Raw genomic sequence first — 17121 nt, forward strand, 5'->3', positions numbered from 1 at the left:
AACCCATTTTTAACATAACCTTTATAATTAGTCATTTCTAGACTTTTCACATGTGGTAATAAACTTTTGAAAGTTGAAACACTTTTGAGTAGTGTTCTTTTGAAAACACTTTCGAGTAATTTGGTACTCGATAACTTGTTTTTATGCTACTTTGATATTTCGGGCGAGTAATATAGTACTCGAAAAATTGTTCTACACTACTTTTGGAATTTTAGGATATATATATGTTGATGTTTTAGACGTTTAATATATATTATAATTTGGTTTGTATATAATATGTTGCTTATAAATAATTAAATATTTTTTAAAATAAGGTCGCCTTGTGTTCAAAAAGCGTTCGCTTTTGCGCTTTTCGCCTCGGCTTAGGACCTCTTCGCTTTTGTTCGTCTCACGCTTTCTTAAACCAAGATTCCAACATAAACTTATTCTTTTTTCGTAAGTTGAGTACCGTTGTAGAATTGAAACCAAACTCTAGATATCTCGTCAACTCGCCATATAGTATGGTTAATCTACCAGTAGTTCACTTTATTACCGTTCTTTTATATTTTTTAATCACTGAATCAGGCCATCTAACTATACTATTAAAACAAGACAAGTTGCTCACATAATATTTAACTAAGCACTCCACATAGAATGTCAAGTAGATGTCATGTCACTATTTCTATTATATCATGACCCATTATCCGGTTTTCTGTTATAACCCATGACCCGTAAGACTTTATAAAAGTTTGAAACATGAATTGTTTTGTGATACGGGTTTCGAACCCAATACCTCATGTTTCAAACCAAAGGTGCTTATCAACTCCACTAAAGTGGCAATTGTATTAGATTTTTTACCTAACATTTATATAAATGTAATTATCTTCAAGTATAAAACCAAAATTATATTTAATTGTTAACATTTTCATAATTCACGATTTGTTCGGATCAACATGAGAGTCCAACTACATTGCATTGCCAGAATCTATGTTGTATATTTGAAAGAGGTTGACATCCTTGCTTCTCTCACGGTACAAATCAAATTTTCTCAAATCTATTTAACACAACCATTTAATATTGTTCATAATTTCTCTTTTGAGTTAAGTGCCATTTTAGTACCTGTGGTTTGGCCAACTACGCAACTTTAGTACCTATTCTTTATTTTGTGCAAATGGCTACCTCAGTTTCAAAAAACTTGCATTTTTAGTAATTTTTTCTAACTCCGTCTATTTTTTCCGTTAAGTTAGGGATAATTTGGTAACTTCGATATTTTCTTTGTTTTTTTCTTTTCTTCCAAACGCTTATATATTGTAAACACGAAATCCACAAATCATAACATCAAAATTCAAATCCTAAATCCCCAAACCCTTTCTCCATATCATCATTTGGGGATTTAGGATTTGGATTTGGATTTCGATGTTATGATTTGGGGATTTAGGGTTTACAAGATATAAGCGTTAAAAAGAAAAGAAAAAAACAAAGAAAATAACGAAGTTATCAAATTATCCCTAACTTAATGGAAAAAAATTGACGGGGTTAGAAAAAAAGTACAAAAAATGCCAGTTTTTTAAAGCTGAGTAGTCATTTGCACAAAATAAAGAATATGTACTAAAGTTGCGTAGTTGGCCAAACCACATGTATTAAAATGACACTTAACTCTTCTCTTTTTTATTTTAATATATAATATAATTTTATTTATTTTATTTTACAACCAAACCTTATTCTTTGTAAATTTAGTTTTTAAATCCGTGACAACATTTTGTTATCAATATCATTTTTATTCACACAATATTTAATATACCAATATCGGTATAAATGTTTTATTTTTTAAATAAATCAAACACCAACGTTTGATTTTCAACTTAAAATTGTGGTGCATAATATATCAAATCTTATTAAAAATTAATAAATAAAAACTATTATATGAAATACCTGAATTTAAGTATTACATATAATAATTTTTTATTTTTATTATATTTTCTTTCTGTGTGGAACTCGGACTCTAACCTAGTTCGTTAATATCACCAGAAATATTCGAAATTATAACTTAAAAAATTATAAAGTCCCATGTGACATAATCAAATATAATGTACATTTAAACATCCTGCAAATTACAAATATAACATTAAAAATTGTTAATACTGAAATTCAAATGTTCAAAAGGAGAGGCTCTTAATGAAATAAGCATGTCAAGGTGAAAAAAAGGTGATGGTGGTAAGAGCGTTGTGCTTGTGACTCACATTAATTAAAAAGGTGGTGTAAAAATTGAGAGGTGATCTTGTGACGTTCTTAATAATCCATCGGCTCTTATGAAATAGAAAAAAGAAAAAAGAAAAAATCTATATATATTAATAATGTGCAATGAAAATAGTATAAATAAAAATGAATATAATAGCTGTTTTATACGTTTATAAAGAAAATAACAAAGTATTATTTTCGTTATTTTTGTTTCCTAAAGGTTACAGTTATTTTAAATTTCGACACTCACTTTTCTTAAAGAAACAATCAAAATAACATCATAATATATAACCTTTCCGTGTAAATAATATACATGTGCCGTTCAGAAAAATAATAATATGCAATTGATCTTTCAGCTAATGATACAGGTTTGATGATTGAGATTTGAGATTTTTATGGTTTCAAGTTTGAAATCTAACTCAAATGAATTTTTTCACATAGGTGAATTTCCTTTTTGATAATGTATTTGAATGAGTTAGGTCTGAAACGTCAAAGATAAGTGTAGAGGGTTGATAACGTTGTTTTTATTGGAACGACCAACTAAGTAACGCCGAGTACTCCGTACGCGGCCTCCATTGGCTAAAGGTAGCCCGAGCCGGCCACAAGTCTGGACGGGCGGAGCCCTTAGCTGTCCCACCTATTGAGAGATTCCTTGGATAAAACCCGACCCTCACGCTCGCCAAACGGCACGACAACGAGGAGCCGGTAAAAACGGGTGAGATTAGGACTCGAAACCTGGCAAGACAGGGTCATCCCTCATATCTCTCATATAAATTGGTAAAAGTGAGGTTTCAACCCTTACCATCGATAACATTGTTAAAAAAAGAAAATTAATAATAGTTAGATTTTAACATATAATTCACTTAACTCTCTCAATATATAATATATAGAAAGTCAAAGCCATCCTAGCAGACCAACTAGGGCACGTAATTACATAGAGATAAAACCATGCCTCATCCTGATGCATATTGCAGACGATATATACCTCTGTCTTCTTTCTTTGTCCATATGTTCATGGTGTAACCCCACTCCCCTCTCTCCATGATTTCTAAATGATTAGTGAATCCTGGACCCATTTGTTGCAATTACATTAGGTTTTGTCTTTTAGTTTCAATTTCTTCAAGTCAAAGTCTTTGTTGGTTTGTATATACGTGCATATATAACCATGGAGAAAGATGAAAACAACTACTCGGTATGAACATATCAACCCTCTAAATATATAACTTTGTTTTTTAGTAACCATGTTGTTTTACACCGAGTTCCGACTCTTGCAGGAAGGTTTTCTTGGTGTGGACTTTAATGGTCATGCTCATGAACATGAACATGACCATGACCAAGATGATCATCAACAGCAACACGGGAATCAAATGGTGGATTACATGCTCAACAATCCGATACAATCGGGTGGTTTTTGTAGTTCGAAATCGTTAGATAAGTTGAGCTTTGCAGATGTGATGCAGTTTGCAGACCTTGGACAAAAGTTGGCTTTGAATCAAAACAAAACATGTCATGATCATGATGAAGATCAAGAAACCGGGATAGATCCGGTTTACTTCTTGAAGTTCCCGGTGTTGAACGAAAGGGTTCAAGAAGATCATCAACACTCTCTACTGGCCCCACTTGGAGACAATGAAAACGAGCATCGGATTGTGATTGAAGGAGATGAAAGAGAGGAAGAAATTAGGGTTTTAGAAGGAGCATCTGTAGGCCTTCAATTTGTTGGTGAAGATGTTCATAAAACCGTAGTTGTAGATGGGAAAAACAAGAGAAAAAGACCGCGGACTATAAAGACTAGTGAAGAAGTTGAGAGCCAAAGAATGACTCATATCGCAGTCGAAAGAAACCGAAGAAAGCAAATGAACGAACATTTGCGTGTTCTACGCTCTCTCATGCCAGGATCTTATGTTCAAAGGGTACGAGTTAATTGATCTATAAATATTTTATGAACTCAAATAGAATACATGGTATAGCCTAAATGGTACCATGAGTGTCTCATCAACACAAAGTTTTAAGTTCAAATCTTATAAAACAGGTATGCATGTTTGTATGCCACTAAATAGATGCAAGTTCAAACATTAACAAAGTTATGAGTTCAAATCTCATAAAACATGTATTATGCATGTTTGTATATATATGTCACTAATTAAATACTTACACTTTCAAATATTTAACAAAGTTATGAGTTCAAATCTTATAAAACATGTTTTCTGTTAGTTTGTCACTAAATAGTTTACAAGTTCAAATCTTTAACAAAGTTATGAGTTCAAATATTACAAAACATGTATTGTGTTTGTTAACAATAAATATTTATAAGTTCAAATCTTTAACAAAGTTATGAACTTTAGGGTGATCAAGCATCAATTATTGGTGGAGCAATTGAGTTTGTAAGAGAGTTAGAGCAACTCTTGCAATGCCTTGAGTCACAAAAAAGACGACGACTGTACGGTGATACTCCAAGAGTGGTCGGAGATTCGTCGCCACTACCAGTCATGCAACAAGCTCAACAAGGTCCACCGGTGGCAATGTTTTACCCAACGCCTGATGATCCGATGAAGCTCGTGGAATTCGACGGCGGATTAAAGGAAGACACGGCGGAATGCAAGTCGTGTGTGGCTGACGTTGAGGTGAGGTTATTAGGGTTTGATGCAATGATCAAGATTTTGTGTAGGAGAAGACCTGGTCAACTTATTAAAACAATTGCTGCTCTTGAAGATTTACAATTTGATATCCTTCATACCAACATTACCACCATTGAACAAACCGTGCTCTATTCGTTTAATGTTAAGGTATAACCGCTTTGTCATGTTTTTCACTTGTGTTTTTATTCTCTAATTAATTGGATGCGATGGATCTCTGTTATTGTAGGTTGCTAGTGAAGCCAGGTTTTCTGCTGAAGATATAGCGAATTCCGTACAACAAATTATTAGTTTTGTGGATGCAAATACAAGTACTTGATGCAAAATACAGTCTCATGAATATTAGGTTATATTATGTCGTTTGTATAAGTGATACATGCTCTTCTAATTAGGGCGTAACTTTCTTATGTTTTACATGCAACATTCGATATATTTAATGTACGAGGTCTTTACACCAGATGTTAAGGTAAAGGGTACAACACTCTTGTGAGGATTTACACCAACGAGTCTATCTAAGATCTTATCTATATGGAAATATTATGGTAGCCGAGTCAATTATCATACTAATAGTTAATTTTGTGGCTCGTGTTTTGTTTGATTGTTTGATGTAGAGTGGAAACATAAAAGATAACAAAAAGATGGGTATCCAAAATTTAGAAATTGAACTGGCCGATAATTGAATATGGAAATTAAGGACGTAAACAAACACTCTAATTAAGCAATTCGAAGTAGTCATGTACACCAGTAATGGAAACGTTGGAAGCTGCAAAGGAGGGGTGGGGGTGGGGGTGTTAGATGGTGGAATTCGGGTTCATGAGTTGCGTCAAACCACCCATCTATGAAATTCGGGATCGCGAGTTGTGCAAACCGCCTATGCATTTTTCCACAAGATTAGGTTGTGGAAACCTTTCCGTTCATTATTTGTGTATGAGTTTTGTAACACCCGTACGTAGCTAAAATTAAGAAGTTTTGTGTCAAGTCTTGTTCTGTCATGTTAGTCTGTTAAGTTGATTCAAACAGAATAACTTTTATAGCAACTCCTTATCATTCTCTTTTAACAGCCCTATCATTATTAAAATATAAAGAGTATATCTATAATGTATTATAAAAAAGTAACTATCTTAAATTACTCTAAACACTCTATATATGTCTAAATAGAAGTATATTGATTAATACAATTTATAATTACTTTTCTATAAATTAATGACTTTTAAATACAAGAAAAAGGACAAATATAATGACTGAATCCAACCGATCGATTTTGACTGAGATATGTGTAGCAATAATGTAGAATTACATCATTTGAAGGGGAACTCGAGCCTTTCGAGCTTAAAACACATGTAAACAACTATAGTTATTTTTGTCGACTTCGATACTTATTATTTTAAAATAAAAATGTCAACGGGGCTATTTTGTTGCAAGCTAGGATACAAGTTTGACCTGGAAGGGGTTTGACTTGTCAGAATTAATAAATTTGGAGGTATTACCCTCTCCAAGCATCAGAACCAACCCATATGCCTTGTCCCTCCCTACGATTAAGATTGGGATGTATATGTTTATTTACTTCTTTCATAGTTAAAAGAAAAGTGAAATGTCTGTTAAGTATCAAAACGTGTACTTTATGTTACCTAAACAAATTCAGCAGTGTCGAAGCTTGGGCTCAGGGCCGGCTTCGAGAAAGCAAAAAAAGATTCGGGTTGAAGACGAAATTTTTTTGGGCCTTAAGTAAAATATGTATTTTGTTAGGTTTAAACAGTTTAGTTTTTATATGGGTTTACTTGGTTATAATTTGGATTGTGTAAAAAACCTTTGTATAAAAATTGGATTAAACATGTCTCAAATAAGACTGAAACCCATAACCTTGTAGTTGGAAGTAATACTCATTTACCACTAGACCAAGCAAGTGGTTATGTAATTGAGTTTAAACATTAAATATATATATATTTAAAATATTCGGGCCTAGCTGGGTGTCTGTGGCCGTCGACCACCTTGCCACTCCAAGGGCCGGGCCTGCTTGGACGAAGTCATAAGGATGACCGGGATCAATACCTATAAAAAATTTCGGATGAAATCACTAAAATTTACACCATAAAGCGTAAAAACGTTGTCATTGGTCCCTCATATCCTATGCGCATGAAATCCACTAATACATGATAAGCCCTATTAAGGCTTAAAAGTGAACAATTAATCACGCTCATGTGTTTATCAATAAAATGTCTTGTTATGACCTAATGTAAATTCATTCAAATACTGAAAAAAAGTATCTAATTACAATAGAGAAGCAGGTAAGTGCGCAACAAGCCGCGGCACAACCCCTTTTAAATGACAAAAACCTGTCATACTAAAAACAAAGTTTTAGTTCTTTGGCGTCGATAAGTTGGTGTGCACGACCCACTGAATTCTTTTCAAAAACATAATTTTGGAGGGCAAGGGACTCAAATATATATAAAGCAAAATGAATGAAGACGTGTTGATTCTCGGCACATGATTTCTCATGCTTAGCATTTTTTTCCTGAATCCACCTTGATCAACACGGTCTGCCAAACAAGAAACCCAATATCCCTAAGCACGACAAGGGGATATTCCAGTATGTTCTATACAAGCGTGCTTCTCCCTGCCCATCCAAACACAAGAACGTCTGCTGGCGGAGAGTAGACCTCCCTCCAAGTGGATCTTTCAGGAAACTCACGGGAGCTTCTTCTTCTTTTTTTTTTGCCAAGATCCCCGCTCGTTTTAAAACATCATAAAGGACATCTCTGACCAAATCATGTCTACATTTAAACCCCGGAAGCTCCTTTCAACGAACGACATGTTCACCAAAATTACCCAAACAAACTTTATGGCAAATCGGGCATGACTCATCAACATGGAAGAGTTTGTGTAGCCTAAACGAACCGGCTAGTATAGTGTTGGGCTAGTATTAATATGGTTTGTACCTGGTTTGGGCTTATATTGTAAACCAAGATCACATGAATCTCGCTGGGCTTTTGGGTAGTGTTGGGCTTATATGTAGTCTCTATATAAACCGTGTAATTAGGTTTACTCTAGGGTTAGACGTGTGAGACGTAATAGAGAGAAACGAATGAAGTATTGACAGTTTTGTAACTCGTTGTGCTTAAGCACCGGACGTTTAATATACGTGTGCTTTAAAGCAGATTTAGTGTGTTCTTATTGTGTTTGTTTGCATCTTATTGAATCAACTCGTGTTAGTTTCCGCCTAATCACGAGATTAGTTGATATCACATTGAAAGATCCATTCAAAGGACTTACAATTGGTATTAGAGCCTATTGACCTATTCTAGGATCAGTTTTGATATCACAGATTCAAGGATTGCTCTTATTAATTCTTTTGGTGGCCGTGGTATTCGTTTTTCCGGTGATCGGAGAAGGAAAGAGGATTTTTGGTTTGAAGATTGACTTAATTTTGGTTAAAATATACAAATCCCCTTGATTTTGGGATTTAGTTTGTTACCAAACTTATCTGGTCAAAATCTTCCTTGGGTTTTTTGGGAGTTCTCGGACATTTTGGATCGTAATCGGGTAATTTACATTGTTTTCGGCCATCACTTGGGCGTTCTCGGGGTATTCGACCTTATTTTCGTGCTCTTGATGAATTCTGTTAGTTCTCGGCCAAATCCAAGAGTTCTCGGTGGATTTTGCTTGTTCTCGGTCCAATTACATGTGTTCTCCGTTGACTTTCTGAGTTCTCGGTCAAGCCTGATTGTTCTCGGTTGACTTTCTGGGTTGTCGGTCAAAGATCATTGTTCTCGGCCTTTACTGTGCATCTGGACCTGTTCTATTGGGCCTTAGGAAAACTGAAATTTTATTTTGATTTATAAATTGGATAAGTACATTAACTGTTTACCTAAAATGGACCAAGTAACCAATAATCCATCAAATGTTGCATTGCATCAAGAATTGGACTCCATCATGGGAACTGCTACTCGTGTACCCTGTCTATTGTCTCATGAGGGGTTTGCCGAGTGGATGTTTAGATTTGAAAAATATGTGAAAATTCAAGATGCCAAGATTTGGAGGAGCATTGTTCGGGGTCCTCAAGCTATCACATAATTTTGAAGACGTGGCTATGAAGCCTATTGAATTGTATGCCGATGCAGAGTTTGAGAAGATTGAAGAGGACGAAAAGGCTCTTGCTACTTTAACTATGGCACTTTCACCCGAAATTGCCCTGGGATTTAGAGAGTTACAGTCTGCAAAGGCATTGTGGGAAGCCCTTATTGAGGTGTATGAGGTTAATGAGGACATGAGAAGAAGTCGACAAGATATCTTACGACAAAATTTTAATATGTTCAATCATGTTCTGGGGAGTCTTTGGAAACACAACTGAAAAGATTTATATCTCTGGTGACTGAGATGAGATCTACAAACATGAACTTGACCGCTGCTGAGACAAATAATAAGCTAGTTAATTCCCTTCCACAGAGTTGGGATATGAATGTTGCTGTGATTAAGAAGGCAAAGGATCTCGCCAGGTTAACTCTGTCAAAAGTGATGGCAATCATTAAAGCTTGTGACATGGATGACAAGCAGCGTGCAATAAATCATGCACACTCCTACAATGTAGCCGGCTACGGTGTTGCCTCTAACAATGTTCTCATCTCGCAAGACAACTTTTCAATGTTCAAATCTTCTCAGGGGCAGTACACTCCGCCGCAGCAGTCTCAGAATAACTTTTCTATGTTTTAGTCTGCTCAGGGTCAATTCACTCAGGCACCACCACAACCAACTCTCGTGTTCTTTCCTCAACCTTTTCAACAATATGCTTCTGCTGCTATGCCCCAGCCATCTGCTGCACCTTCCAGTCAGTCTCCCAATCAGATTCCCTCTATATCAAAGGAAACTCAAGAAAACATCGCCTTAATGGCAGGGTTCATGAATTGCTACAACACCTTTCTTGCTGCAGATCTGGTTCAACCAGTTGTAGCTGCTAAGTTGGATCAAATACATCCTGATGATGTGGAGGAAATGGATATATCTTGGCAAATCACCATGGAAGTTTTTCGCATGAAAAATTAACAAAATGAACGACAATAAACAACTGGAATGTGCCGGCTAATTAGAAAGTGGGATTTAACAAAGATACTCTGAAGTGCTACAACTGTCACGAGCCGGGTCATTTTGCTCATGAGTGCACTAACCCTACTAAGGAAGGAAACAGATAAAGGGCACTGATCCTAGTAGGAAATACAAGAGGATAAATATAGCAAGTACAGGTGAAGGTGGGCGGGGTTTGGTAGCTCAACAATTCTCTTGGAATGATCAGATGGCTGCTCTCAGCATCAATAATCAGACTACAAACTTTGCCCGAACTGAAGTTGCTGAAGAAGAGAATGTTGCTGAGGAACAAGTGAAGAAACTTCAATTTGCTTTCATGGCCTTCACTCCTTCCAGCTCATCCGAGGTAAGTTTTGAATTATGTTCACAAGCTTGTATTAATAAAGTAGATTTATACAAATCACACAATAGTAACTTGCTTAGAGAAATGGAAGGAATAATTTTTTTTTATTTCAATCTTAAGAAAACTGAAAAGCTTTCAAAGAAAAAATTGAGGCACAGAAAAGGGATTTTTCTAAACTTCAATGTGATTTTAGCATAAAATGATGTCACCACTTAGATGCCAAATAGAAAATTGTTGATTTAACTGCTGAATTGGAAGCCTCTAAATTATAAATCATTAAGTTAACTAATACATTTGAAAGAGCTGAATTAGACTTTAAGAAATTCGATGGCTCCAGTGCTGTTGTTAACTCCATGATCGAAAATCAATTATGGTGGAAACAAAAACTCAGGTGAGGGTATAGGGCATAGTGTCATACCCCCTCCATACAACAAAAACTACACTGGTCTTCCTCTTCCCAATGAGCATGAAGAAAAGGTAAAAAACATGCGGTATGGTATATCAGCTAAAAATGACAAATGTGCTCCTGGTTCAGTAAAAGCTGCTGAATCAACATCAGGGGTGAATGATACTAATGTGTTTGCTTCACGTGCAGATGAAGATGATGACTTATCCGTTTTGAATATTAAAGACATTAAATCTAATGCTCCTTTAAATTTACCTATTATGATTCTATTACTTCAATTGTTTGTGTGGGCTCTGTTTTTTTAGAGCAAAGACAATTGTGTTGTTGGTTCTTCTAAAACTTTGAAATCTGGTGGTGTGTCTTTGAATAAATTTGATAAAAATAAAAATTCTCATAAAATATTCATCACCTAAGTTTGTTAAAGAAGGAAGCTCAAATGTTCACAATTGTGATAAATCAAGCAATAAGTCTGATGTTAGGTACCAAATGAGGCAAACTATCTCTCACAACAGATCAAGACCAGGAGCAGTCCACAATGAATTTTTTGTTAAACATCAAACATGTTTTAACTGTGGGACTCCTGGTCATATTGCTATAAATTGTCCACACTGTCCATATGTCCCATATTATGGATATTATCAGAGGTATATGCCTCGAAATACCCCTCAAAACAAATCAAGGTATCAGGAGGCAAATCCCTCTGACGGTGATTGGAAAAGAAACAAGGCTGATAGGTTAGTCTTCATCAGAACAAGCCTAACATGTTTCGGAAAAGTGATAGAAACTCTACTTCGGTCTCAAGAACCAAGTTGGTTTCTGGACTGAAAGAAGTTCGGAAGTTAAAGTCATATGTGTCTTCCTCTCTCAAACCAGAGACTAAGTCATCCATTCATACAAATAGCAAAGCTTCTAAAACAAGATATGAATGGTTGCCTAAATCTCCGGTGATCAAGCTATCTTGTTCAATCTTAGATAATCGAGAAGATATGTCATGGAAAACCGTGACAAGTTTAGATAAATTAGGTTTACCCGTTATTACAATGGACTGGGTACCAAAAACTAACTAATCTCGAACATCGTGCAGGAACATCTATGGAGGAATAGCATCAGACCTTGGTATGTTGATAGTTTCTGTTCCAGGCACATGACTAGAGACATCTCTCAACTTCAAAATATTCAAATATTTAACAGTGGATATGTTTCCTTTGCGGGAGGAGAGAAGGGGAAGATTACTCAGAAGGGTACTGTAAGTAATGGTGTTCTAAAGTTTGAAAATGTTAATTTCGTTCCTGAGTAGAAGCACAGTCTTCTTAGCGTCTCATAGACATGTGATAAAGGTTTCTCAACCCATTTCACTAATAAAGAGTGGTTAATTTTAAAACCTGGTATCATCATACCAGAAGATTGGGTTCTTGTTCGATCATAGAGAAAAGATAATGCTTACGTGATCGACTTGTACAAAAATGCTCCTGATGAAATCACTTTTCTATTTTCCAAAGTGTCAGAACATAATGCCATGCTTTGGCATCGTCCTCTTGGTCATGCACAAATTAAAAATCTAAACCGTCTTGCTAAAAACGACTTGGTGCATGGTTTTCCTATCAAGGATTTTGTAACAATTGAAAACTGTGTGGCTTGCGCTTTGGGTAAACACAATCGTAAATCTCACAAACCAAAACTTGTTAATACCATCTCATCAGTTTTTCAATTGATGCATATGGACCTGTTTGGTCCAGTTCATATTTTGAGTCTTTCTCGCAGCTCTTATTGTTTAGTTATTACTGATGGCTACTCAAGTTTCACTTGGGTGTTTTTCTTGTCAAATGAGAATGAGACTGCAGAATTGATTAAGCGCTTTGTGGTGACCATGGAGAATCAACTCAATATAAAGATAAAGGGTATTCGCTGTGACAACGGAACGGAATTCAAAGACTCAACACTGAATTACTTTTGTGCCGAAAGGGGGTTCTTCGACAGTACAGCTTAGCTCGCACACCGTAACAAAATAGAGTTGCTGAGAGAAGGAACATAACTCTTATCGAGGCAGCAAGAACTATGTTGTGTGATTCAAAGCTACCTTTATTCTTCTGGGCTGAAGCTGTTAACACGGCCTGTTATGTTCAAAATCGAGTGCTGATCAACAAGTCTCAGATGAAGACTCCTTATGAGATTGTTTACGGTCACAAACCACGATTGCACACTTTTAAGATTTTGGATGTCCATGCACTCTTCTGAATCTTGAAACGACTCCAAACTTTGGAGCCAAAGCTGATGATTGTTACTTTGTTGGATATGCTGGTCGTACCGCTTACAGAGTTTACAATAAGTCAACGAAGCAGATAGTGGAATCTTATGACGTGAGCTGGCTAGAAGAAAATGAGACTGATGCTCGTGTTGGTCCTGACTGGTCATTTGATTATAATGAATTGTTTAGGCCATTTAATGTGTTTCCAGTTGTGGATACAGAAAATTCGGGTGTTGGTGCTGCACATTCAATTGATGAAGAAGAAGACATTACTACTGATTCTCATAGGTCTCCAGTGCTAAGTATTGATATGTCATAATCATTATACACCACTCAGCCATCGCCAGCTAGTCAACAAGAAAGTGTCGCTGAGACTTTGTCTTCACCAGAGCCTGCAGTCGATGCTTCATCAGTTGAGGGGGAGAGTGCTATTCGTCAAAATATTGGAAGCACTCTGTTCCCAGATGTCATACCAAATGATTACATTGCCAGTACTTCATACTCACATAATACAACGACATCTGGATGGAAGAACCCACGTACTGAAATCCTTGAAGATCCAACAAATTTATGTTCTACCAGCTCTATTCTCGGTCACTCAGTTCTCGACAAGAATTCAAAGAGATCATCCAATTGACAATGTCATAGGTCCTCTAAAAACATGCGTGTGAACTAGAAGTCAGACAGGACACATCAGCAACTGTTTATTTTCTTCTTTCATCTCTCATATTGAGCCTAAGTCAGTTGAAATGGCGCTACAAGAGCCAAGCAGGGTGGACGCCATGCATGAGGAATTGAATCAGTTTGAAAAACTCAAGGTTTGGGGATTGGTTGAACTGTTTGTTGGAAAGAAAGCGTTAGATACAAGATGGGTTTTCCGTAACAAGCAAGATGATAATGGTGTTATTGTTCGAAACAAAGCACGGCTCGCAGTTCGTGGTTTTCGTCAGGTTGAAGATTTAGACAACACTAAAGTGTATGCTCCCGTGGCTCGACTTGAGGCCATTTGGAATTTTCTAGCATATGCCTTCAACATGGGATTCACGGTTTACCAAATGGATGTCAAGACAACGTTTTTATATGGAGAAGTCAAGGAGGAGATTTACGTGGATCAGCCACAAGGGTTTTTTGATTCAAAGCATCCAACTCATGTTGACAAGATAGACAGAGCCCTTTATGGTCTTCAACAAGCGCCTCGGGCATGGTATGCAACTTTGACGACTCATCTACTAGGGCATGATTACAAGATAGGAACCATCAATCTGACACTGTAAATTAAAACTGTTGGGAAAGATCTGATCTTGGTTCAAATTTATGTAGATGACATCATCTTCGGATCTACTAGTACATCACTTTGTTATGAATTTGAAGGGGTTCTGAAGAAGAGATTCGAAATGAGTTCATTGGGGGAGATGACAACTTTTCTGGGCTTACAGGTTCGTCAGAGATCGACGGGAATTCTGCTGCATCAAGGAAAATATGTCGAACACATGCTTGCAAAGTTAGAGTTTCAAGATTCTAAGAGCGCGACAACTCCAATGGCAGAAAGACCTCTTCTGTCATTCGATCCTGAAGGGAATTCCTTAGAGCAAACTGACTATCGATCAATGATTGGATCCCTGATGTATCTCACCGCTTGTCGCCTGGACATCATGTTTGTTATCTGTCAATGCGCCCGTTTCCAGGCTAATCCTAAACTTTCTCATCTAATTATTGTTAGATGTATTTTTAGATATCTGAAAGGGCAACCGAAGCTAGGTCTTTGGTATCCCAAAAACTCAAATTTTGATTTATATGTTTTTGCTGATAGCAATTACGGTGGAGATGATATTGACAGAAAACCTACGTCTGCTGGATGTCAATTCTTAGGTGATTGACTCATTTCATGGAAGTGCAAGAAACAACAAATGGTGTCTACATCCACTGCCGAGGCTGAGTATGTTGCTGCGTCAGCTTGCTATTCACATGTTATCTGTATACAACATCAATTGATGGATTACGGTTTGGAATTTCTTGATAATCTTTTGTGATAATGATGCTGCTATTGCTATTATTAAAAATCTTGTTCAGAATTCAAAAACCGACACATTGACATTAAAATTCATTTTATTCGTTACTGTTACGACCGTAAATTGATTCATCTTGAGCAAGTTCACATTGATAATAATGTGGCAGACTTATTTACAAAACCGGTCGGAACAACCAGATATAATGTGCTTGTGGGGTTTCTTAAAATGCTTCGTTTAGATGGTTGAGTCTTTTTGAGGTTAAATTTGTACATAAATGTTTTCATTTTCTTTGGTAAAATGTTTGCACAAAATTAGGGGGAGAAAAATAAAAAAATCAAAAAGAGTGTGTGTTTGTTTAAAAAAATATTTTTAGACTTTCGCTTATTATTATGTCGGTTACTTAAGTTTGAGGGACATATACGTGTATGTAACACCCCGGCTAAATCGGAAACGCCTGAGTGTGACGTACAGATTGCTCAAAACACATGTGACACTATTAAGTGATAATATTATCATTAATTACTTTAAGCATCAAGTACACAAGTTTGCAAAAAGAAATACAAGGGAAATACAAGATCAATTAACACTTGTCCATTTATTAATATAACCTAAGTTCTAGTGTCTTCATCTGTTTCATCCTCTAATAAAGGTACCTGTAGCATATATATAAAATAATGTCAACTAAATGAATAGTTGGTGAGTTACACAAGTTTTGATATATGTATATAAAAATCTACAATTCCATGAACAATTGTAAATCAGCAGGTAAAGTCCTTTCCAGTTGGGATTGTGCACCAACGTACTCGGATAATAGCGCAAGTAAGTGTCTTTTCCAATTGGTAACAACCAATGTTCTCGAATCGAGGGTCCCTATTCCACTCATAACATCGAGTTCCTGAGTGCATAGGGGGGCGTATGATCATACTTAATAAGGAAACCATGAGCAAGTAATCTTTGACCAAGTAAGCAAATACACACACAAGTCCATGTAATGAATTGTAGTTTGTAAATAATAAATAAACGAAATTGTAATGTAGATAGGATATATATGCGTTAAAATAGGGGGTGTGAGAAACTCACCTTGATGTTGAAGACAAACTTGAAATAAAACCGAAAGTGCGTAAATGAAACCGACGCAATTGAACGTCACGAACTAGAATTACAAGTACAAGATCAAATAATTAACTGACGACTTATAAAAGTAAATAAATCAATTTGCCAGAAATTAAAAGTGTTTAACGTATATTTTATCATATTATGGAGTTTTGATAATACAATATTATTGTTAAGTTTTAACGAGTTTTAACAAATTGTTAATAAATTATGAATTTAATATTAGTTTAGGTTATGAGATTGATAATGTTTATGAATTATGGATCTTCACGTAATTTAATTTTGAAAGATAATTCAATTAGTGTGATATAAAGTTTAACGAAATAATATTTATTAACTTAATATTAATCGGATTTCTAATGAAAACTTAACAGAAACGAAAGACGGGTTTATAGATGAAAATAGATCATAACTATTTTTATTAAGCTTAACATAATTTTTATAAATTTTATTTAGTTTAATATACAAAAGAAATTGCTTAATAAAAGAAATTAAAAAGAATAAAAACGGACTGACCCGGGTTCGAACCCGGGTCCTTCTGCCCACACTCACATGTACTAACAAGTAGGCCATATCGATTGTTTGTCAAAATATCAGAAACAAAAATATTTAAATTAACATTACAGTTCATCATCTTCATTAAAACCCTAGGATTTCAATTAGGTTAATAATCTGTTCTATCTTTGATTAGATTAGGTTAGGGGTTTCAATTAACTGCTAAAAATGATTCAAAACCATATATAAATTACCTGGAAACGTGCGGGAATGATGATGAACGGAGGGTGGCCGGAATCGGATTTTTATCGAACGATTATGAGATTTTGAGAGTGTTTCAGTGTCAAATGAAGTTGTGGACGAGTATATATGATGATTTACGTCATATTTATAGTGTCAATTGGGTCGTTAAGGTTAAATTTTAGTTATTGTATTTTGAATAAAATCCGGCCGTTACTCGGGATTAAATCGGTCCATAATAGTTGTTGTTACGCGTTTTGTACAATGATTACGAGTTGTCGTTACTTAATAAAGAGTTTACGAGCCTAAAATTGCGTTAATAATGAGGTTCGACGAGGTTT

The 17121-nt window shown here is 35.7% G+C and overlaps 1 protein-coding gene across 2 annotated transcripts; it reads left to right on the forward strand.

Annotated features, from left to right (window-relative positions):
- The first annotated feature begins 3140 nt into the window (after positions 1–3140).
- Positions 3141–5268, forward strand: LOC143635036 (transcription factor FAMA-like). 2 transcript variants are annotated; one of them, XM_077102948.1, is made up of 4 exons: positions 3141–3409; positions 3492–4130; positions 4563–5003; positions 5083–5268. In XM_077102948.1, the coding sequence occupies exons 1-4, from the start codon at positions 3383–3385 to the stop codon at positions 5170–5172; spliced, it is 1197 nt and encodes a 398-aa protein (XP_076959063.1). In that variant the 5' UTR covers positions 3141–3382; the 3' UTR covers positions 5173–5268. The 2 variants fall into 2 exon arrangements, with proteins under 2 accessions (XP_076959063.1, XP_076959062.1); XM_077102947.1 differs by having other exon boundaries at positions 3141–4130.
- The last annotated feature ends 11853 nt before the right edge of the window (positions 5269–17121 follow it).

Source organism: Bidens hawaiensis, unplaced genomic scaffold (assembly GCF_021521415.1).
Source record: "Bidens hawaiensis isolate Kalapana, Puna unplaced genomic scaffold, B.hawaiensis_p1.1 tig00007389_1, whole genome shotgun sequence".
Lineage (NCBI taxonomy): Eukaryota > Viridiplantae > Streptophyta > Magnoliopsida > Asterales > Asteraceae > Bidens > Bidens hawaiensis.